Source organism: Vulpes lagopus, chromosome 2, assembly GCF_018345385.1.
Source record: "Vulpes lagopus strain Blue_001 chromosome 2, ASM1834538v1, whole genome shotgun sequence".
Classification (NCBI taxonomy): domain Eukaryota; kingdom Metazoa; phylum Chordata; class Mammalia; order Carnivora; family Canidae; genus Vulpes; species Vulpes lagopus.
The window spans coordinates 116,073,358-116,096,497 of record NC_054825.1 but is presented as its reverse complement, the minus strand read 5'-3'; the positions used below and the strand labels follow the sequence as shown (position 1 = coordinate 116,096,497).

The 23,140-nt window shown below is 39.2% G+C and overlaps 2 protein-coding genes across 8 annotated transcripts in view; one reads left to right on the top strand and one right to left on the bottom strand.

Moving 5' to 3' along the window:
• MCM9 (minichromosome maintenance 9 homologous recombination repair factor) overlaps positions 1 to 23,140 on the top strand; it is a 95,891-nt gene that overhangs the window by 19,029 nt on the left and 53,722 nt on the right. For 4 of the 7 annotated variants that reach the window (XR_005985933.1, XM_041742785.1, XM_041742789.1 and 1 more), the window contains exons 5-7: positions 273 to 473; positions 4,711 to 4,836; positions 6,288 to 6,407. Coding sequence is in view for 5 of the 7 variants with exons in the window: in XM_041742785.1 (XP_041598719.1) it covers positions 273 to 473; positions 4,711 to 4,836; positions 6,288 to 6,407 (447 nt within the window). In the remaining 2 variants the exon portion in view is untranslated. Of the gene's footprint in view, positions 1 to 272; positions 474 to 4,710; positions 4,837 to 6,287; positions 6,408 to 21,815; positions 21,975 to 23,140 lie in introns of all 7 variants that reach the window. The other 3 variants (XR_005985934.1, XM_041742787.1, XM_041742786.1) reach the window with 1 other exon arrangement.
• On the bottom strand, positions 8,573 to 21,873 carry ASF1A (anti-silencing function 1A histone chaperone). Its single transcript, XM_041742790.1, has 4 exons — positions 21,475 to 21,873; positions 15,846 to 15,961; positions 11,355 to 11,531; positions 8,573 to 10,229 (listed from the first exon to the last, which is right to left on the bottom strand). The coding sequence occupies exons 1-4, from the start codon at positions 21,581 to 21,583 to the stop codon at positions 10,017 to 10,019; spliced, it is 615 nt and encodes a 204-aa protein (XP_041598724.1). The 5' UTR covers positions 21,584 to 21,873; the 3' UTR covers positions 8,573 to 10,016.

The window sequence follows — 23,140 nt, the reverse complement described above, 5'->3', positions numbered from 1 at the left end:
ATAAAAATGCCAACTTTAGCTTTTGGCTATGCAAATATAAGTGCCTGTACCAAAAAAAAAAAAAAAAAAAAGAAGAAGAAGAAGAAGAAGAAAGAAAAAGTAGGAAATCTGTGGTGTTCCTTTGCCTCCAGATTGTTTTCTAGATGAGTGTTTACCATTCACTGAGTGTAGGAGAGTGGTTTATTTATTTCCGGATCTTTGCCATGCAACCCTGTGCCCAGCAAGCAGTATGCTACTCCTGGACTTTGCTGCTACTTGGTGCTCTTCCCTAGGTGATGATCTCACTATTTACGGAGTTGTAATGCAACGGTGGAAGCCCTTTCAGCAAGATGTGCGCTGTGAAGTGGAGATAGTCTTGAAAGCCAATTACGTCCAAGTAAATAATGAGCAGTCTGCAGGAATCGTCATGGATGAGGAGGTCCAAAAGGAATTTGAAGATTTTTGGGAATCCTATAAGAGTGATCCCTTTGCAGGTTTGTGATTTAATGGCATTTCATTCAGTAGTTAAATATGAGGTCTGTGATTAGGAGGGGCCTTACATGCTGCAAAACTCAATGGCTGAATTCAAAGGGTGGCAGAATTCATCAGTACTTGTAGCCATAGTTTCCTTTTGAAGAGCCCTTTTCTGGTATAGTCTTTTCAGTTATAAATCTTTTTGGAAAATCAAGGCTGGATTACAAGCCATCTTCCACTTCTGTTATTTTAGATGTCTCTTGTACTGCCAGTTTTCTCCCTTAACCAATCAAATATACAATTCATCCTTACATAGGCAAAACACATCCTACTATGAAACCTAATTCTGTTAAAGCTTTATTCCTTTTCTGATGTACTTAGATAATAAAGACAACTTCACCCTATTTTAGCTAAAATTTTTTTTTAAAGAGATTTTACTTATTTATTCATGAGAGACACATAGAGAGGGGCAGAGAACTAGGCAGAGGGAGAAGCACGTTCCCTGTGGGGAGCCTGATGTAGGACTCCATCCCAGGACCCCAGGATCATGACCTGAGCCAAAGGCAGATGCTCAGCCACTGAGCCACCCAGGCATCCCTTAGCTAAAGATTTTGAAGTATACAATCAGTAGGAAAGAGATGAGAGATAGAAAGATGCAAAAAATAAGCTTTGTCATCATAGCAAAAACATGACTATGGCACTAAAATATGTAGACTAAAACATGATAGCTTTTGGATGCATGGACTATTTTTTATTTAAAAATTCCAAAGGTATAATACCAGTTAAATCTTTAAATGTCTGTTTTCATTCTTCCTTGGAGGCATCTTCTGAGAAAATTAAACAAGTCAGTGATAGACTATTTGTAATAAACTTCACCTCAAGTCTCACTCATATTGATTATTTTATTCTTAAATACTGAACTGGGGCACCTGGGTGGTGCAGTCACTTAAGCATCTGACTCTTGGTTTTGGCTCAGGTCATAATCTCAGGGTCATGAGATCAAGCTCTACATCAGGCTCCATACTCAGCACAGAGTCTGCTTGAGATTCTCTCTCCCTCTCCTTGTGCCCCTGCTTGTGTTCTTTCTCCCTGAATAACATCCTAAAACAAAATAAAATACTGAACTGGACAGACACCAACTCACAAAGTAAGGTTCTTACTTGCCTCATTATGAATTGTTAGCTTTTATTTTGTGGATGGATTCTTTTTTTTTTTTTTTTTTGTATCTGCAAATAGCATGTACATAGGGGGTTCCTGATCATTCTTTTATCTAATCTGTACAAAAGGAACTAAAGTTCTCCACATTGTGGCTTTAATAAGCAAGCCCTTTAAGAATCATTTATATTTTTAAATGAATTTTTTAATTTAAAATTGTTTCTTAGGATCAGGTCCTCACAAAAATCTGTAATTCTTCCTTGGACCACAATCACTTCTTATTAATTCCTGTAACGAGTGAAGGAAGGGTATTATTATACAGTGTTTTAACCAGACCATGAGAAATACTTTGTGCTGGCAATTAAAAAGAGTCTGTTTTGTTTTAATTAGAAAGTTATGGATGTACAACTGATTTACTGGATAAAAGGAAGAAGTAAATATAATGAATGATCTTGTAAGAAACATTAGTTAAGAAGACAGAAAGAAAATGAGGCAACATTTTTCTTTTTAGTCTGAGTGGATTCTGCTTTCTTAGTTTCCCAAGCACAGTATATTGTACTTTACCAATGAAAGTATATATGTACTAGTTGCAGGGAAGAAGACAGGGATGGTGAAGGTGGGGAGCTATATCCAGAAGGGTGTCTTCATTTTGCTAGTCTAAAGTCAGAGATTACTTCACTGCTCAGCTCTTAGAGGTTGATCTGCTTCATTAAGATCTGATACTGTGGGTATTGTCTAGAAGCTGAAGGCTTTTTTATTCCAGTCTACAGTGTCCTCAGGAATTCTCTGACCCTGGTGTTTAGATGCTGGTTATAAACCCACATGTAGGCATTGGAGTCTGTTGGGCTATCTGAACCCATTTTGGGGTGACTCAGTTATCTTAGATCTAGGAAGTTCTCTTCATTGGGTAACTGAGGGCCATACCACAAGAGTGGGCTAATAGGCCATAGACACACTATAAACATGGTCTAGAATCAGAAATTTGGGAGCGAGAAAGGGTTGGGGGTAGCAGTCACTCTAATGCGTTCTCTTCCATGATACAGCCATGGGAGCATCTACTGTCATGATTCAAGGAACTTTAGACCGCAAATTTAAGGGAATGGTTCTTCCCCTTTATTTTTTTCTGGTATCAGATCTGCCTTTATAGTATATCTTTTGTGAGAAAATCTTGAGATCAGAAATAAGTACAAGTAATACAAGTAATATAATAGTTTAACAGTTAAGTGTGTTAGGTATTGTTTGTTTCTGTGCTATACAATTATTAACTCCTTTGATCCTCAACAATTCTACAAGATACCATTATCATAACCATTTTACAGATACGGAAATAGAGGCAGAGAGGTTAAGAAACTTGCCAAGGTCAGACAGGTAGTAAGTAATAGCACTGGTATGTGAATCCAGGCCCTGATTTTAGAGCCTGTGCTCTTTACAGGGATATGTTTTCTGTCAGCATATCAGTCACTAAATCCACCTTTATTCAGGAAAGCTGGCATAGAAGTCTCCCAGGTCAGTTTGCCTACTCCTAAACCTTTTTGGGGGCTATTCCTTCTTTCTTTGTAATGTTAATCCCTAGATTCTGGACAGAATTTACATACCTGCTTTAAGGTCTTATTTGCTTAGATCCCAGATATTCATCTTTTTTCTCTGGGTTTTCTACCTCAGGAAAAGGGAGTGATTCCCTCTGGTAATTAATGAACTGCCTTCCAGGATTTACTAATTCTTTTTTTTTTTTTTGATCCCCATTTTACTAAAAGGTTTTCTTTCTTCACCATTTCTGCCATCCCAGGTCATATCATTGCCTGTATTGCCAATGGATCAATTTTGATTCATTACAAAAAGTAGCCCTTGTGTTTAAGGCCATAAATTCTGGAGGAAGCCCTTTCCTTTCCCTTAATGCTTTGGCAGAAAAGCTTCTGGAACTGGAATAATTAGCTAAATATTTACACGATTACTTTCCTCTTCAAAAGAGCTACCTCTGAAACATTAATACAAACCTGGAAGTCCCTGAAACATTGCAAATTAGTTGGCAGCATGTAGACATACAGAGTACCATCACAGCAGTGAATTCGTGTAAGTTAAGACAAGCTCAGGACAGGCTTGTTAGGATATTATAGGTTCTAAGAGCCCCTGCTGGTTGATTGGGCCAGTGATTGAATGAAATAGCTAATTTATATGTGGATAGGCAGATTCTCAGATTTGATGTTTTGATATTTCTGAAAACAAACTCAAACAGTGATACTCTCTTATTTAAAGTACATGACCAGGGGCACATGGGTGGTGCAGTCAGTTATGTGTCTGATTCTTGGTTTGGCTTAGGTCACGATCTCAGGAGATGGGAGCCCTGCATCAAACTTTACACTTAGTGCAGTCTTCTTGAGATTCTCTCTTTCTCTCTGCCCTTCCTGCTTATGTGGTGATGCGTGCACTCTAAAATAAGTAAAATCTTAATTAAAAAAAAAAAAAAAAAAGCACGTACTTAGGAGAATCCAAGACTTCCAGCTTAGATTACTGGAATTGTAGTTTATAATAATCTTTTTAATACTGATTCCCTGGTAACTTATTCTAGGTAAAACAGACTTAACCAAATTGTTCAGAACAAACGCTGAATTGACTCACAGGTAGATTGATTTTACTTCTCTTACACCTCTGAAGAAGCTCCGTTGAGCTCCAAGTACCTGTTGTATTTAAAAATTATTGGTTTCTGCAATCTTACTGTTTGAGATCAAGCACCTTCACTTTATTTAGGCAATGGAATTACTGCACAGAAGTGCTGTGTTATTTTAAAGGGATAATATTATCTTAATGAAGGGATAAAGGAGATTGCTTTCTGTCCCTTGTAAAGTATGATAAATTTATGGAAACTTAAGTAGAGGTCTAAAAATAAATAGCAAGGACTAAAAAGCAGACTTCTCCTATCATGTCATGGATAAAGAGGAATTTTAGGGCCAAAACAGTTATTCACTCCTTTAGGCATTTGGAAATAGTCTTCTTGATCATTTTAGATGGCAGAGTATGTTTATAGGAAGTTAGGATAGGAAGGGAAATTTCAGATAGGATTTCATGAAAACTGTTAGTAACATCTGACCTTTCTGCCTTTCCTAGGAAGGAACGAAATACTGGCTAGCTTGTGCCCTCAAGTTTTTGGGATGTACCTAGTAAAGCTTGCTGTGGCTATGGTGCTGGCTGGTGGGATTCAAAGGACTGATGCTTCAGGAACACGGGTCAGAGGTTAGTACCTACTTAAAACTTTGTGAGAAATGTTAATACATACAAGGTGAGAAGCTAGAATTTTTCTTTCCTGAATAAAAATTACTTGAGCTTTATTTTCCAGCCATAATCTTTTAAAGCTGACAGTTGTCTAATACTTAGTCTAACATCCAAATGTCAAAAGGTAATTTCTAGAGTTCCAAGGACTAAAAGAAATGTTAAGTTTTTTGATGAATATAAATTTTTGCTCCATTCTGTAAGGGTGCCACAAAATAAAATCATTACATTTTGATTACTATGTTTTTCATTGGATTCCCAGTCTGTCTTCAAGAGGAAAAGATTAGAAATAGTGCTTTTTAAGGTCTCCAAGTCAGTGTCTCCCCATCTGTGACTGTCAGTGTGTTTCTCTCAGACTGCTGCTCCCAGTCATCTGCCTGCTGATTCCCCTTCTGCTGGTAGGTAGCAAAAGTGCCATCTGCCATGAGGTGCTGCTGTAGGTCACACATTCAAGCAAAGATTACTCTAAATGTATAATTATGTTCAAATGGCGGAAAGCTCTTTTGCGGCTAACACATTTAACTGACCTGAATCTGGCATACAGTAGGTTTATTATGGCCCATATATAGGCCACCTGAGGGTCATAATAACGAAAGACTAAAAGGACATTGTAATAAGCAAGGCAGGCTATTAGTAAGATTTCTAAATCCATATGGTACAGTACAGAATAGTAAGTATAATAAGGTTTATGTGTATTTTATATTTTGATCACCTGCTGATTGCAGGCACTCTGCTAAATATTGAGCTTAAGTAGGAGTTTCCTATTAAGGTAAAAATACTTGAATATTACTGAATAAATTTGATAAGTTAGATAATACATACAAGATATTCATATGTTCATTTATGTTACATTTGAAAATAAGTACTTTAATATAGATATTTCATTAAATTACTAAGATTTTCATAAAATGAAAAGGTCTTCACTTAACTGTTAGAATTATAGCAATTCGATACTTATAAAGCACTTATAAAGTCCTGAACACTTAAAAATACTTAAATAAAAATGGAATAAAATATTTGTATAGCTTGTATGGAAAGATTTAATCAAGTAGTTTGCTTTTAAAAATAGATTAAAATCAGAAACTTTATAAGGCCCCAATTTTTAAAATGTTACACATGTCTAAACATTTGTAAATAGCAGTCTATTAATTTAGATTTTAAATGTCACATTCAGAAATCACTTAAGGATTGTTATTTATGATAGTTAACTTTTCTAAGGATATCTAGTTAAATCCTTAAGTGACCTTAAGTGTACAGCAAAAGCATAAAATGCAAATTGTGTTGGCATTCCAAGAAGACCATTTTCTTTTTGATTAATTCACTTACTCGTGCTCACTTTGGCAGCACATATACTAAAAATAATTCACTTACTCATGGGTCTTTTCATAGAAATGTAAAACTTAACTTTTTCCTAGGTGAATCTCATCTTTTATTGGTTGGGGATCCTGGCACAGGGAAATCTCAATTCCTCAAGTATGCAGCAAAGATTACACCAAGATCTGTGCTCACCACAGGAATTGGATCTACTAGTGCAGGTATTTTACATGATAATTTCGATTAATTTAACTTTACTACAGACGCTAACAGTTTTTTTTTTTCCTGATAAAAAAGTACCTAAAATAGGATAAGTTTCAAGCTAATTTTGTAGCTACTGCCAAAAATCAAAGAAAATATGTAGCAGTTCTTTTGTAGCTCGAAGAAAATATTTTAAAAGCTCTACTTTCACTTCTTTTCCTAAAACTTATCCCATTTATCTTTTTGCATCTTGGTTTTGAAAGATCCTATTTAATGTGGAAAAAGCATCATCTGGCATTCTATGAGGACCCAATAAACAATGTTGAGATAAATGGGGAAAATCTCACTTTACCAAAGTAGAACTTGAGGCATTTTTGTGCTCATAGATCTTAATGGGCAATGGTAGCTTCCACTGAAAATTCTTAGGTAGAAAATTTGTCTTAATATATGGAAAGCATACTTTAATTGCATTGTGGAGCCTCATTCATACGTTGTGATGATTCTTCAGCAAGTCTATTTAAAAGCCTTTGGAGACAAATATCAGGATCTGATTATAAAGTAACTTTAGGAAAAATTTAAAAACATGTCTTGATGCCATTTTGCGTTTTACATTGTTTTGACTGGGGAATTACTTCTCCTGCACTGTTGTCTGTAATAGGCCTTTGGTTTTACACATTATACAAATGTTCTTTGCTCTTTACTAAGGGAAGCCTGTACTGAAATTTTCTTATGAGAAGCTTATACCACAAAACTTACCATAAAACAGGAAATGCTGTATTAATAGTCCTACATAAGGAGAGCCCCATTCTAAGGGGCTTTCAGATTTTGAAATATAACTAAATAGTACATTAAGCATTGATGAGAAGGGATTTGTGAATGTGAGAGGCATAGACAAGCTTCAGCATACTAGAAGGGTATGCACACTTTATGTGCATTTAAAAATTTTTATGACCCAGTGTTCTAGAGTTCTGTATAAAATGATACCAGTAACAAACAGAAGTGTTTGCCAAGTAATTATGTGGAATGTTTCCTAAGTTAATTATACCAAGTGCCAGGAAATGAGAACAGGCTATGGTGGTGGGCTTACTAGTAATTTGGACAGTTTTTAAGTGAATGACTGCTGATTCACTACAGTAGCCCTTTACCCTCTTTTTTTTTTTTTTTTTTAAATGTCAGGATCATGTCCAATCCAGGACAAAAAAGATAGGTACAGGGAATATAAATTTTAGAACTATAGAAAAAGATTGCTATGTCTCATCTACTCAAAAGGTCAGACTAGCCTTTCTTCAAACTATGTATCCCAACCCCTTAGAGTCATAGATGCCAGTTCAGTGAATCAAACCAGCAATTTAAAAATAAAATACCATAAAACATACCAGAATGTAACAGCACATAGTAAAGATGCACTATATGGGTGCATTTTTATGAAAATTAATATAAATACTTGTGTTAAAAGGGTCATACTTTATATATATCATAGATTACAGTAAAAAGTTCTGAAAACTGCTGCCGTAGACTTTCTTGGTAAAACTATAAGCCCCAAATCTTAAAACCAAAGGATAAGACCACATGGAAGCCTAAGGTTATAAATGAGCAAATACATGCATGTTCCTCAGATTTCCAGAATGTTTTCTTAGCTCAAGATATCCTCATTCCATCCAACCTACCTGCTTCTCTCTTCTGTGGCATAAGTAATTTATCTTTTCATGACCGAGCTAGTTATGATCATAAAGGAGAAAAATTGTTCCAAACATTTTAGCTAAAATTCATAGTGTCTATAAATGAAGCCAAACCCGGGGGGGCGGGGGGGCGGGCATGACATGACTGTGCTAGATCTTCTTAGCCTCTAATGTTTGAATTCTAAATCTCATAGAATCATAAAAATTTTAGGATAGGATTTAAAAATTAAGTCGTAACCTATTGTGAAAATTAGCTGTCTGTTTACAAATTGATGTAAAAACCTACCCTTGGTGTCAATACAAATCAATCGTTATAATTAGTCAGAATAAAAACTCAGCAGTAAATTGCTTTATTTGGTAATTTGGCTTATATATGCTTTATTTCTAACAAGCACATATCTTGTTATATTAATCACTGAGCTCTTTGTTGGAAAATTTTATTTTCATTTTAATATTTTAACATTTTCCTGTAATTGCAATTAGACAAAAATGAAATTTTCTTCATATAGTTTTAACAGTTGGATGTATTTTATTTTTAAAATTTATGAACTAGTTAGTGGACAGTATTTTAATAATCTGGTATATTAAATTTCAAAGTTTAACATATAGCAAAATTTTGCTTCACAAATTCTTTTTTAGAATGACAGGAAATATATACAACTTAGAATCCATATTCAGACAAATGCCCTTTTCCCTTCCTCAAAATAAAAGCTTTAAAAAGTGCAGTATAAAAGTTTTAGATATGAAGGCACTGCATAACTGCATCATATGGCTAATGTCTTGCTTAGCAGCAAGAGTAATGAGAATATTCTACACTTAATTTAATGAAGCATAAGAAACTTTGAGGAAGGACCTAGCTCTTATCAAAGAAAAAGATCCCTTTGGCCCAGTTAATGGATTCCTTTCCAAGACTGCTTTTAAGAAACTTACCTGGAAAGGCTATCTAAAATATGCTGACCACAAACATGCCTAATCTTATTCTACATGAGTGTCAAGGGATATGGAGAAGAGTACCACATGTGTGAAAATATATATATTTCCAAAATAGTGACTTATCTATTATGATAAAGCTAATAACACCTTCCCAAATCCACTGTTTTTTAGAAATGCTGCCAACAATAGATGATCCACCAAATAGTTTTGAAGAGTTAAGTTCATAGTATTTTTATAAGTCATTATAATATCCTATTCTTAAACTTAGCAAGTTTGTATCTGCTCTTGACCTGTTGAATTCACTGAATAAAAATGATGTATGATTCAAGGAGTATTCAGTATTCAGATGTTCCAAACTATTATAAAACAAAATCCATAGCCAGAGGACCTTAAAAACAGTTAACTACATTTGTTATCTTAGAAACCAAACTGAATGCTAACATTCCATATGATAGTAGCCATAAGAGGCTTCAAGGTGGCCTAGGAAATCAGGTCCTAAAGTTCGCGGTTGCATATATTTGACTTCAAATCCCTTCTTTAAGGACAAAAAAAAAAAAAAAAAAAAAAAAAAAGAATGGAAATTTGCCCCTCACATTAAACCAAACTATTTATCACTGGAAGAAACATTTTAGTTGAAGTTTGTTCTTGGAAGGCCAGTAAAATAGTGGTCCAAAGATTATTGTCAAAAAGGCTGACAGCTTTACAACCTACTCTGATGATTTCTATTTTTCTTTATAAGTGCTTTAATTACATATAGAGGAGAAGAAAATAATATATATGTTTTAATCAGGTTAGTTTCAGAACAAATAAAATAACACATTAGAGAAAAAAATTACTTAAAAATAGTTGTATTTATATTCCACAATTTGCTCAAATACTGGTTTTCTTATAAACTTTCTACAGGATGTTTTTAAACAAATTCTTCACATTGTGTCTTGACTATGTACTTACGGAATTTCAGGGAAATAGTTCTGTGTGTTTTTATAGCTTAATTTGTACTAAAGGGATGGCAGGTGGTCACATGCAGTCCATATGGGATTCTAACATGACATTTAATGAGTTTTCTGACGTGGACCATCCCTTTGATGCTGAAGGTAATGCATCTGTTGAAAGAAGTGATTGTAGATTTGGATTACTGCTCTCTGCATCTTCCAGTTTTTCTGTGTTATCTTCCCAATTAATGTGGAATCTTGTGACTCTGGGATTAGATGCCAAAATGTTCCTTTGAAGCTAAAGGAAGAAGGAAATATATAAATTAAAGTTAGATACCATATACAAAAAGAAGCTTAATAGAATAGTTCTTTATATCCTACTCCTTAAAGTTCTCATACAAGGGTAAAATTAAGTAAAGCACCTTAAACTTAATTAATACACAATGACTAAGGCTATAGCAAAAAAAAAAAAAAAAATTATTGTAGCCTAATGGAAACAGGACATGGAAAATCTGAGGGAATTCATGCAGATTATTTACTAACCAACAAAATATCTAATCCCTCTACACTTCTGTTTCCTGAAGGGAGAGAATTTCTTTTTTGAGGGTGAGTTCTTCACAAGATGCTTTATCTAACAAACTAGTATGCTTTTTAGATTGACGTGATATTTCTTCAGTAATATTTTCAGAGAAAATAAAAATTTCCTCAAATATAACCTCTCATGGTTAGTGGTTTCCTACCTTTAAATTATTGTGGTTCATTCTCAGAAAACGGTATTCTAGTTTTTTCTTTTTGCTACACAAGATGCCATTCATGTAACTAATACATTGAATCAGTAGAAGGTCCCACACCAGGATTAAACATTTCAGCCTAATTATCAGAAAGAACATTCCATGCTACTCTCATGTAATTTTTCTTGCATGATCCAGCAGATGGAGTGTTGTGTTCCAATCTCATATAAGTCACCAATTACTAAATTGTTATAGGTCCCAATGAAAAATCATAAAATAGTGAGTATTTCTGAGAATCTGTATTTCTGAATCACGGGTTTCAGCTTCTTACACAGAAGCTATTTCCATTAACCAGAAATACTTAAGACCTTTAGTTTAACCTCCAATACATATTGACATATGGGAAATGCCATAGAGAAAGTTGTAAACAACTGTTTCTTACAGGAGGCACTTTCTATTTTCTAAACCATCAGAGACCCTGAAGGTGCCTGACCAACATTAATTACTAATGATCTCTCTGGAGGTAGGGTATGAGGTCACGTCTGGCAATGGAATGATTAGTTTGCCCAGTTGGTACACAGGCCTCAAATTTATTTTGTCTCCAAGCTGTTTTCACAATATACTATGAAATGACATTTGCTTAAAAAAAAAGTATAGTAAAAGTAATGAAAAAGGAATAGTTAGGACATTACCTTAGAAAAGTCTGGTTTTACTGGTGGATTTTCCCTTAGTTCTGTCTCAGTATATTCATTATTTACATAATAGCCAACTCTAATAAATTCTTGACCTCGATAGGTACATGTAATTAGCACAACGGTTACACCCACTGCATCTGCATCTGGAATGAGTCCTGGATTAGGTGCATCAGCCTAGGATCATTTAAAAAGGAAAGAAACAGATCTTTTAAAAGGCTGTTAACTGCAAGCCTGACTGAAGTTTTACTTACCTTGAGCACCACTGGTTAAGGGCAGAGCAACAAAAACTAGCAAGGCAAATGCTCATTTTTGAGACTGACTTATTGCCAGAAAATGTAGTTTGAATATTAGTCCAAACAATAGACCTGACTGTTCTGGGCACCTGAAAGCTTCACTCTTTTTATAGGAAGATAAATCTAGCCAGACTGTGTGGTAGTTAATGAGGGATTATACAATATTCAATTACAACCCTTTTATAAAATACAGCAAACGATTAACCCAATAGTCTAATTGATTCTAACCTTTTCCAGTCATATTTTCAAACCTAAATTAGTAAATACTCAGTGATCTCCACACAGCCGGTTGGCAACAAAGGTTTGCTATATCAGTTTCTTTCTTATACCCAGGACACATATTCTCACACCCACTCTCCCATCCTGTACAGATATTCTAATAGTAAATTAAAACAAGACTGAAAATGACATAGAAATAGCTACATAGATTTTCAAAAATATTAATCCTCTATTGTAAATGACTTTGATAGGCACTAAAAACATAGCATGTACTATTTAAACCACATATATTATGGAAATACATTAAGGTAAAGATTGATTTAAGCAGATATACTCAATGACATTATTTTAAATCAAGCCGCTGAATTTTGAGGAATGCAGAAGGTGAAAGCAAGTGAACTAGAGAAGGCTAACAGCATGAGCAAAGGCTAGTAGGGTCCTGTCCACAGCAGTGTGCGAGGCAGTAGGGAGACTGGTTTGAAGGAGTCCCAGGCTGATGGGCAGTGATTGTGAGGCATCTGAGCGTGACCTGAGGCAGCCATTGAGTGGTGAATGGATGAAGCTTATCCCAGCAGATTAGCTTACTCTTGCCAGGACACTAAAGAACATCCTGGACCTGGGTGACCACTTCAGCCAGTGCCTTAGCTTGGCAACACCCCTGGCTGGTATTCTCAATCAGGCCATTATCATCAAACACTAATGATTATCATGTACCTCACCACGTGTAGATGACACAAAAAGGCACACAATACCTATCTAGTCTAAAACATTGATGTAGGCTAAAAACTTCACTCATCTTCTGCTTCCCTCCCTCCCATATCCAGCCAGTCTCAACGTTTCTCATCTCTGCAGACTCCATTCATGTCTTCATCTCTTACCTGGAATACTGCTGACACTTTTCTAACCCGCCTCCCCCAGCTCGCTTGCTATTTGCACTGCTGCCAGCATTAGCTAGGCAAAGATCCATTCCTATCCCTTTACCAGTTTTATAAACTCCAGATGACTACTCCCATTTGAGATAAAAATCTGTTAACTTCATCAATAAGGCCCTTTACAATTTGTCTTCAACCAACATCTCTGTTCACATTCCCTTTAACTCTATACCTCTTACTCTTGTTCTAGAATTAGAGTTCTTTAAAATGTATTGGTAATCTTTCCTGCCTGTGTGCCTTGCATATACTGGTTCCCTTGGCCTGTAAGGTTCTTCCCTAGCATCCTAAAAAGTTCATCTAAGTTTGCATGAATTTCCTTAGTGAAACTCTTTAAGTAGGCTCCATGCCCAGCGTGGAGTACAGCCTGGGACTTGAACTCAACCCTGAGATCAAGACCTGAGCTGAGATCAAGAGTTGGATGCTTAACCAACCAAGCCACCCAGGTGCTCCTAGTGAAGCCCTTTCTAATTCCGAAGGCAGAATTAATAATACTCTGTCTTTACACTTAAAATTACTTGACACACATCCTCTACTAACATATGTCCAATAATCTAAGTAAATATCTTTACCCTTCATTTTTCACTAGGATTTTAAGTGTTTTCCTAGGCAGAAGTCCTGTCCAGTTCATCTTGATAATCTCATGACTGGCACAGCTCTGGACACACCGTATATACTTAGTATTTTGAAATTCATTCATAACTCAATTCCTGGGCTGAAGTAATTTGAGTAATTGAAGAGAGATCAAGATCAGCAGGGGGACTCAGGGCCTGTCCTGAGAGTATTCTGTTGGTCCTACAGATCCTGTGTACCTCCCTTCCCCCAGAGGGGTCGGGTTACTTCCAGGTTACCCAAAGAGATTCTAATGTCCTGGAAGAGAGAGAATGGGAAACAGAGGTAGTTCAGTACTGCTATGGAAACCTTCCCTCCATAGTTCTTCCCATCCCCTCAGTAAATTAGTTCTGGCCATGTTTGGGTTTTAAAATTTGTTTGCCAAAGGATTCAACTTGAGCAAATTCAAATTCAAGTAGGAAAACCCAAAGGCTTCTCAAATCACTTAGGAAGAAGTGAGAAGTAGAGATTTTTAACTTCAACCAGCAATACTAGGCAGATGTCTGGACATCCTCCTGCTAGCCTTTGATACACTCAGGAGAAAGGCATATTTATTCACGGCAGACCAGGAGGATACTATGGCAGTTTGTTTAAAGCACAAAACAAAAACTGTATTTTAGTCACTTTTTGCTGATAATGGTGAATTTTGTAAAATGTACAGGCTGACCATCGGATTTAAATCGCATGGTGCTTTCTCTGTGCTTTTGGCAACATGAACACTGATACAAGGTAAAACTACTGGAAAATCACTGGAGGGAAATACTTTTGAACAAATTATTCACTCTAAGCCAAAAGCTTAAGAGTGTTCTTAACAACGTAAACACACAGGAAAGACATTTAAAGGTTTGTTTCAAAGCCAAGGGATTTATTTGCAGGTTTTATAGTAGCATAAAAAGGTATACCACTACATACCACATCATGAATTATCAGTGAAGTATAGGTTTTCCAAGCTTGTGGGTCAAAGCAGATACTGCTTCTTTTATGTAACAATTTCAAGAACTTAAGAGAATAAAAATTTAGTTCTAATTATAGTAGTAGGGTGCTATTTGTCAGTGATGGCACTTAACTGCTTTATTCCTCATTTAATCCTCATAACATTATGATGAGGTAGGATATTACCCACATTTTATAGATGACTAGAGTGACTAAGGGAGGCTAGGGAGCCTGTTCAATGTCACGTGTCTAAATAAGCAATGGAGCAGGATCTGAAGCAGGTCTTATAACTGCAGTGCCTTCCCCTACACATTCTCTGGTACCCATGTCTTTCACCAAGCTTATGCACTCACAATTCAGGGTAATAGCACTTTTAATGAGTAGATCTGAACTAATATATTTGAGCTTTTCTTAACCGTCTATTTAAATGTAGTAAATTATTTGTTGGTTTTTAATAAAAAGCACTAAGGCTAGGAGACCAAGATTCTGAATTCTGTGTTCAGTAGAGGGAAGGATGGGTAGTAGCTCTAGAGATACCATACGTTTGATTCTTGACCCATATCTGATGGGATTAGCTGACCAATAGTATTCATTTAAATTGGTCCCATCTGTGAAATGAGAAAAAAAGGAGGTCAGGGGTAGAGAGTGAATTTTCTTTCTGGATTAAAGTCTTTTCAGTAGGTTCTACTTAACTGATGGGACTCTATTGTGTAGAAACACTTGTAACAAAAAAAAATTTTTAAACCTATGGCTACTCTTTGGGCTACTTATAAAGATCTCCCTCTAGTAAGCATGGATAATTGAGAAGTGAATGAATAGCCTTATACAACAATTTAACATGATTAAAAGAAGTAACACTTTGAATACAGAAGACAATGTCTAAAGCCTTGGCACAGACCCAAATACTGTCAGTGATATCTGAGAACATAATTTGTATTAGAATTTCCCCTAACAAATAATAAACAGAGCAACAGATTTGTAATAGTAATCCTCTATAATATATGTGGATTAGATGCTTTAGTAAACCACTGGACCTTAATTCTACTTTGTTTATGCAGTCGATCTCTATCTAGCAGAATACTTATAACCTAGTTCAATGACTGATTATGCTGAAATGAAGTTGTTGTTTTTGTGATCATTACTCCTAATGGCTGAAACCATAAACTGAAGATGCATATTACTAACTATACCAGTTAGTAGTATGCATTGAATCCCTGTATTGGGCTGATGGACAGCCACTCTGAAAGTCTGATACCATAGGACTTTTCACAGGAAGAACCCCAAATTAACCACCACATGGGCTGTGACACAGTATAAGCTTTACTGCATGCTGTGCAAACTCTGGAGTAAACATCACATTAACGTCCCACAGCACACAATAGAAGGTAAAAAGTGAATGCAGCAGAAGCAGAGTGATTTAACCCAAAAGGAAATGGATAAGGACCATGCAATCATAGGTTAGAAACATATTTGGCATACTTATTTACCAAGAATAATCTTACCTGAAATACAAACATATGCCTTCCTGCGGGAACAGGGCCCACTAAAACAGAGTCTAAAACTTGGTCGTATTCTTCACTTTCTGCAGAGCCCACATAGATAATTTTCCATTCCAAGTCTAGGGTTAAAAACCAAAACATTATTTCATATTCAGTAATTACATTATGAGATGCTATCAAAGACCCTTTTAATGTCCACTTAGGCCATTTATTGGCTGCTAAAATTGGCTTCTCATAGAAAATCCAGAAAGGCACTGGACTGCTCTTATAAAATTCTTAGGTTTCTTACCAGAGTCTCTCAAAATTTCTTTGGTGAAACGCTAGTCCCTGGGGCAGGGCTCCTTGCAAACAAAGCAGCATGGCCGAAAACTTGGGAAATGCTACCACCTTGTTTTGAGGATTCTTAAAGCACACTGGCAGAGTAAGGAACACTAGTAACATTAATCTAGGATTTCCCAAGTTTGTTCTGCTATGGAATTCCTCCCCACTTTTACATGTCATCTTTTAACAAGCTACTAAGCACACTTTGGAAGGGCTGGGCTGCTCCATATTATGTTGCACAGATCCAAATTATCAAAAAGCTCTAAAGTGGGGGAAAATCCTTATTAGCAAACGTCCCTTGTGGTTCAGGAGGGGCTTCAGCTCATCCACTGGCAAAGGGACCACAGTCGGTTTTTTCCTCATGGCACCTCTTCATGTTGTACATTCTTTTAAATTGGAAAGAGGAAACCAAGGATCCTTATAACCACTTGATACAGGAGTATAGATGGTGGGGACAGGCATAAGGAAGAATGAGACACTGAGTGCAACCCAAGACATTTCATGTAATTTAATTCTTCTACGTAATTCAGCATTTATTGAGCACCTTTTACAGAGTGCTCTGTGACAATGAACCCAGAGATGAGTAAAACTGCTTTTTCAAAGAAGCTGCCTCCTCTTTAGTAGGAGGAGGAAGACAACTGCAAATACAGATCACCTCTGAGACCTTTTGATCCTCCGAGGGTGTTTAAGCACTGTGCGGCCTGCCTCTTGGATTCACTAAGCTGAGGCTACAGCACCACTACCACGGGGGTGTTTCTAGGTCACTTGTTGAGAATTTACTTAGTGCTGCTGTATATTGCCACTTTTGTGTAATTGTGTAAATATTTTTGTTCCCTAGACAAGAGAAATAGCATAGGTACTACTTATTCATACCATATAATCTTCAATTTACTGAAAAGCTACTTTAGGTTTATTACTATTACTACATTAGGTTCTCTTTCTAAGTCAGCAGTCATTTTCTGAGACCCTATTATCTATTTCGTGGCTCCATCCTAGACCACTTGTATCTCCATCTTCTAGCACATTTCCAGATGCAAGGTCCTGCATCTGACATCTCACAAGATCATCTATTTGTTGATGAAGATTAAGAGGAAAGAAGCAATATGTATATCTAGTTAGAAGGAACAACAAATATCTGGAGTAGGAACATGCTTAGCTTGCTCAAGAAAAAGCAAGAGAGGGCGCCTGGGTGGCTCAGTCAGTTAAGAGTCTGCCTTTGGCTCAGGTCATGATCCCGGGGTCCCCTGCTCAGCCAGGAGTCTGCTTCTCCCCTCTCCCTCTGTTGCTCCTCCTGCTTGTGCACACACACACACATTCTCTCTAATTATAAATAAATTAGTTAAGGAAAAAAGAAAAAGCAAGGAGGCCGGGCTGGTACAAATTGAATAAAGGGGAAAATAACTGACCATTAGATTGGGCGTGAGGGGCATGACCAGATTATGCAAAGTTTCAAAGGCTGTGTCATAAAGACTTTTGACTTTTACACTGAGTGGCATGAGAAGCCATTGGGAGGGTTCTGATTGGAGGAATAACATGATCCAACTTTCATTTCAGAAAGATCATTTTAGATCCTGTGTTCAGTACAGACTGTAAGACAGGGAGGGAAGAAACAGGTAGATATTTAAACAACTGAGGCAAGAAGGGATGGTAGTTTGGACCGCGTGTAGCCATGGGGGTGAGAAGCTACCACACTCTGGATAAATCTTGATGATCAAGGCAGCAAGAGTCACCTTTTTTTCAAGGGGTAGGGGATGAAAACCAACAAGAATTAGTTTTGGACATGATAAGTTTGAGTTATTTACTAGATACAGGTATCAATGACATAGGAAACCCAAAAGCTAAGTGGAGAAACTTTTTAAGAAAGGAGTGTAAAATCTACTAAACTAGCCAAGTGAGAGTAAGTCTGGGAATTGTCACATGGATGTTTTCATATTTTGTTCATTTCATATGTATTTATTTGTACCATACATCTAGTGCTCTTGGCCTCCTAATTGGTAAAAGGTAAGGTGGCAGTTGTGGTCTGGCAGAGGAACCATAGTCAGGATTTATAAACTCTACTACGTGCTGGGCATTGGTCTTGCCAACTTCACACTTGTTATTTAAATCTCAACAGCTTTATTTTATGGATTGAATTATTCTATTATGCAAACAAGAAAGCCCTGAGAGGCTAAGTAATCTACCCAAATTCACACAGCTAGCAAACTCAGGAATCAGAACCCAAGCTATGTCTCTGCAACTCCAAAGCCTGGGCTCTTTCCAAAACCGAAACTAGGAAGATAAATTCTTCCGTTTCTGGCTCTCAAATGGATAGTGGAATAAAGGAACTTAATTGTGTATGCGGGGGTGGGGGGAGATGGGTGAGGGCAGAGGCCATGGAAAGATAATCTACCCTCAAGGAGCACAGGCTGTAACTCAGGGAACACCTGTACCCTTAAGCTAATGGAATCCTTGCTATAGCTGAGTTTAATTTATTTATAAATTAGCATCAGTTGTTAATTTTTTTTTTTTTAAACTCCACTTCCATTCCCGTGTCTCCTGTATTCAAAGGAGAAAGGGGTAGAGTCTGATGCACAGGTTATCTGTTGAAGGACTTTATTCATTTATTTAAAAAGTCAATTGTTGACTTAATCATGGTAATCCCAATCTGCGAGTATCTGCATTTATGTTTGGGAGTGAGGGAAGTGAGCAAGGGAATTTTAAACTAATTACCCTACTTGGGAAGATCTGTGGTTACTGTGAAGTACGTAATCTTTGGGGATTAGAGCAAGCCTGAAATTTAAAAGCATGAAACACCATGTTCAATTCTGGTACCTTTTAAGGGTTCAACTGACAGTAGTTTATAATTATCGATATTGACCAACTTAAAAAAAATGGCTCCATTCTGTGAGAGAAACAAAGAATCAGCAGTCCACAGAGGGTATACAAGATTAGCAGGAAGATCAATCCAAACTTGTACAAGCTTGGGAACCATCATATCAAACATCCTGAGTCTCCTGTTAAGTTTAAGAAATGGTGGCCAATGTCTGGCTTGGGACTAAGACAAAATTATGAAGTGAAAATTTCTCTTCAGAATATTCTCTAGACTGCAGGACAAAAGTATGGAACTTGTTAAAAGCTTTTACTAAATAAACTCAATTTCCATAATCCACATAGCCTCTAGGTGGAGTACACAAGCATGGCACCTTTTTGAAAGATTCCTTTGCAGCTTCAGTATGACTCAGCTTAAACTCTTGAAAAATGCTAAATAACCAGTATAAGTGCCCTGGGAAGAGGTACACAAGTGGGAAGTGTACTGTTAATACTAGTACCCTAAAAACTCTGACGTGATTCAGCTGAGTACTCAATTGATGCCAGTTAAAGATGGAACATAATTCGGCTTCCATGAATGGCGGCTTTCAGCCATCCAGTGTCAAAGCCCTGTAACCTCTTGAATCCATCTATCATCCTTGTCCAAAACTGGCTCTTAAAATGGAAGGCCTCACTTAAGAAATACCTATAATTTGAAGAACTTCTAAAGCTTAAAATATATAGTACGTTGGAAAGGACCCGATAATGGTTTCTCTTGCATTTGCCCATTTTTATATGCAATTGGCAATAAAAAGGAAAACTTACTGTTGGGTATGAAAAATTGGCCTGGTAGCTTTCAGTGATTATAGCACTGTTCTGGGAAAGTAATCAAATAGTTTCAGAATAATAACAAAATCCCCTTTAATTTTATTATCAGTGGCCTATTAGAAATTAGCTTAATAAATGAGTTCTCTCAAAATGTGACCTACATATTATATACATATGCATACATGCTTTATGTATGCATTAATGCTTATTGGAAGAGCACAGATGAAAGTGTTCTAAATTACAGGAGATGGTGGAAGGCACTGAAGGCAGAGGACTACTTTATATATGTATGTACAACTTTTAAAAAGTTTATTCCAATAAGCATGTATTGCTTTTATAATTTAAAAATCTAACACCCTACATAAAACATTTTGTGGAGACTGAAAACTAATTTTTAAAGTGAAACACTTTAGATGCCATGATTAGCATAATTTTAAATGCATTTTGTTAAATAACTTGTAAGTTCAAATAAGTATGTCCCCTATTTAATCGTAAACTTACCATTGATGGAGTCAAATTTTCCTCTCTTCAAATTTCGAAAGTGAACCACTGGATTATTTTATAAACTCTTAAGTGCAAAGATGAAAACCTTGGCAAGCTTTAGCTTTCTAAATATTTATTACTGCACACGACAAAAATATCTTTGGAGACCTTAAAACGAACTTAAGAAAAAAATTGTAAGAATTTTTGCATTGCTATCAGGACTTCCTTTTATTTCCTAGCCCACTTTCGTGTTTTATGCTGAGGGTGCTGGGACGTGGGGCGATTTTTAAATTAGATCCCAATCGGGTCTTGAAGCAAAGTCCTCTCAGACTACCGAGAAGCCAGTGATTAAGTCCTGGAAACGATTTCGGTGTTTGACTTTATTTCTGCTCCCGGGCTAAATGCAACTTTCTGGCTTGGCGGCGTCTTTCCTCCGGGAGAGGGGAGCCCACGCCGGCCGGGGCGGGCCTGCGCGCCTGCACCGGGCGCCCCGAGCATCCCGGCGCCGTCCCCGGGGAGCGCCGGCGCCCGAGCCTGCGCCCGCCTCCCCCGCTGGTTGGTCCAGGGAGCCAGAAATCAGCGCGAGGACAGCCTCGCTCTCCTCCCCGAGCGGCCGGCCACGGCCACCCCCGAGCGGGGCAGCGCCGGCGCGGGCTCTAAAAATGGATCAGCCTCCGGCCCGGGGGCAGGGGGTGGGCAGGCGGGGCGCCGCGCTCGTCACCCGCGGCGCGGAGAGGAGGCGTCGTGACGCCGGGGTCGGTGGCCCAGCTCTCCGCTCTGGTAAGATGGCTCCGCGGCGGACCCGCCGGCGCGACCCCACGCGAGCCGGTCCCTCCCCGGCCCGCGCGCCGGCCCGGCCCGCGGAGGCCGCTCGCGGCGCGGGGCCAGCCCGGGACGCCCCCCGGCCGGCGGCGCGGGCGAGTGCGGGGCTCGCGCGCCGCCCGCCCGCCCGCCAGACAAAGCTGACAACATGGCTACCTCCGCTCGGGCAAGTTCCGCGCAAGTTGAGCCGCGGCAGGCGCCCCGGCGGCGGCAGGACGCCGCGCGCGCCCCGGTGGCCGCCGTCCGCCAACTTCAAGTTTCCCTCCGCGGCGCCGAGCCCGCCGCCCGTCCGGCGCCGAGCACCGGCCGCCCGCGCGAGGCCGGGCCCGGGAAACTTTCAACGTCTGCAGCCCGCAACTGACAGCCCGGCGGCGGGCGGGCGCCGACTCACCTTCAGACAGGTCCTCGATGCACTCGAAGGTGATCTCGAACTGGAACGGGTTGTAGAAAGGAGAAGGGTTATCCAGCACCACTACATTGTTCACCTGAACCTTTGCCATATTTTGAAAAAAACACAAACAATGGGAACGGGGGCTTGTTGCGGCACAATAAAGTCCAGCGCGCGGCCGCTCGGGAGAGCGCAGACCCCCGCCCCGGCGCCTGCCCGACGTCGTGCAGCGGCGACTTGAGAAACTTTTTTTTTTCCTCTTTTTATTTACACGGGAGCACTCCACAGTGTTTTGCAGCTTTCCTATTTCACTAAACTACAGCCCATTCTGCTCTGATAACTAGCAGCGTTGCCCGCGATTGGCTGCACCCGAGCTCTGACCCTCCTCCTCCAGCGAGGGCCGCGGCGGCGAGCAAGATGGGCTCCCGCTCCCGGAATGGACTCGGAAACTTTAACTGCGGCTCCACCTGCTGGTGTGGATTAGGACAAAGGCGGAGAACAAAGTGAGTGGAATACGGGCTGGGAGGCCCGCGCGGAGGCCGCCGGCGGCGGCGGGGGGAGGGGCGGCGCAGGCCCCGCCCCCGGCCCGGCGGCTCCCGCGCCTCACGTCGGGCGTGGCCGCGGCGGGCGGGGCGGGGGCGGGGCCGGGCGGGGGCGTGGCCGCCGGGGAGGCGTGCTCGCGGCCGGCGGGGCGGCGGGAGGGCGCGGTCGGGCGGCTCGGGCGGCTCGGGCGGCTGGGGCGGCGCCCGCCCCTGGGTGTAGGCTCCGTGTGGTTTCTGGTTGGGGTTTTTCTGTTTTTTTTTTTTTTTTCTCCTTTTTCTTCACCACCCGCCCCCCGTAACGCTCTTTTTACATTAGTCCAACGGCTGTGCCGTCCCTCTGTTGAATTTAGCAGCTGTGATTCGGTTGTTGTCTACACCGGGTTAGGTTCAGCTGCGTCCGTACGGAGTAACATTTCGGGTAGACGGAAGGGTTGGTTGCAGTGGAAATAAATTGTATTTTATAGACCCCGTGCCAGCTCGAAAGGAGCAAAGCCATTTTGAAAATGTAGTTCTTGGTCAATACCTGCGTCTGGGCGCTACCGCGCCGTTAGTCAAATAGACGCAAAATGAAGGGCGAAGGGAGGCTTTTCCACGCGCACTTCGCTTGGAAAACCTGAATAGGTAATATCTGGGCTGCCCTGGGTCTCCCGTTCTCTTCTGGAAAGCCCTAGCATAAGAAAAAGCTTGCTAGAGATGTGATCGGTTGCACCCCACGTTTCTGCCGTTTGATGAGCATAACAGGAACATAAAAAGAGAAAATGGAAGTGTCAGGAAACCAAAGGGCAAAAAATATGATAAGAAAGGGAAAGGAAGAGTACAGAACACAGCGGCATACCGGGACATGTGACTCTCAAAAAATTTATGACCTAAACCGTTAGTAAATGAAAATTTATGGCACCACAGACAAGTTTCCAGGAGTCTTTGCTTGATTCATCGGCTTTCATGTCGAATCATTTATGCTGTTTGACTACCATTGTGGGGAAAGGGAGACGTTTTTAACACATTTGTGGGGTTGTTGAACAATTTCTGTTTAGTAAGGAGTGGTATAAAGATTTGCTTGATTATCTGCTATTCATAAACCATCTTTTTTTTTTTTTTTTTTTTTTGTCTTTCACTGTTTTGAATGA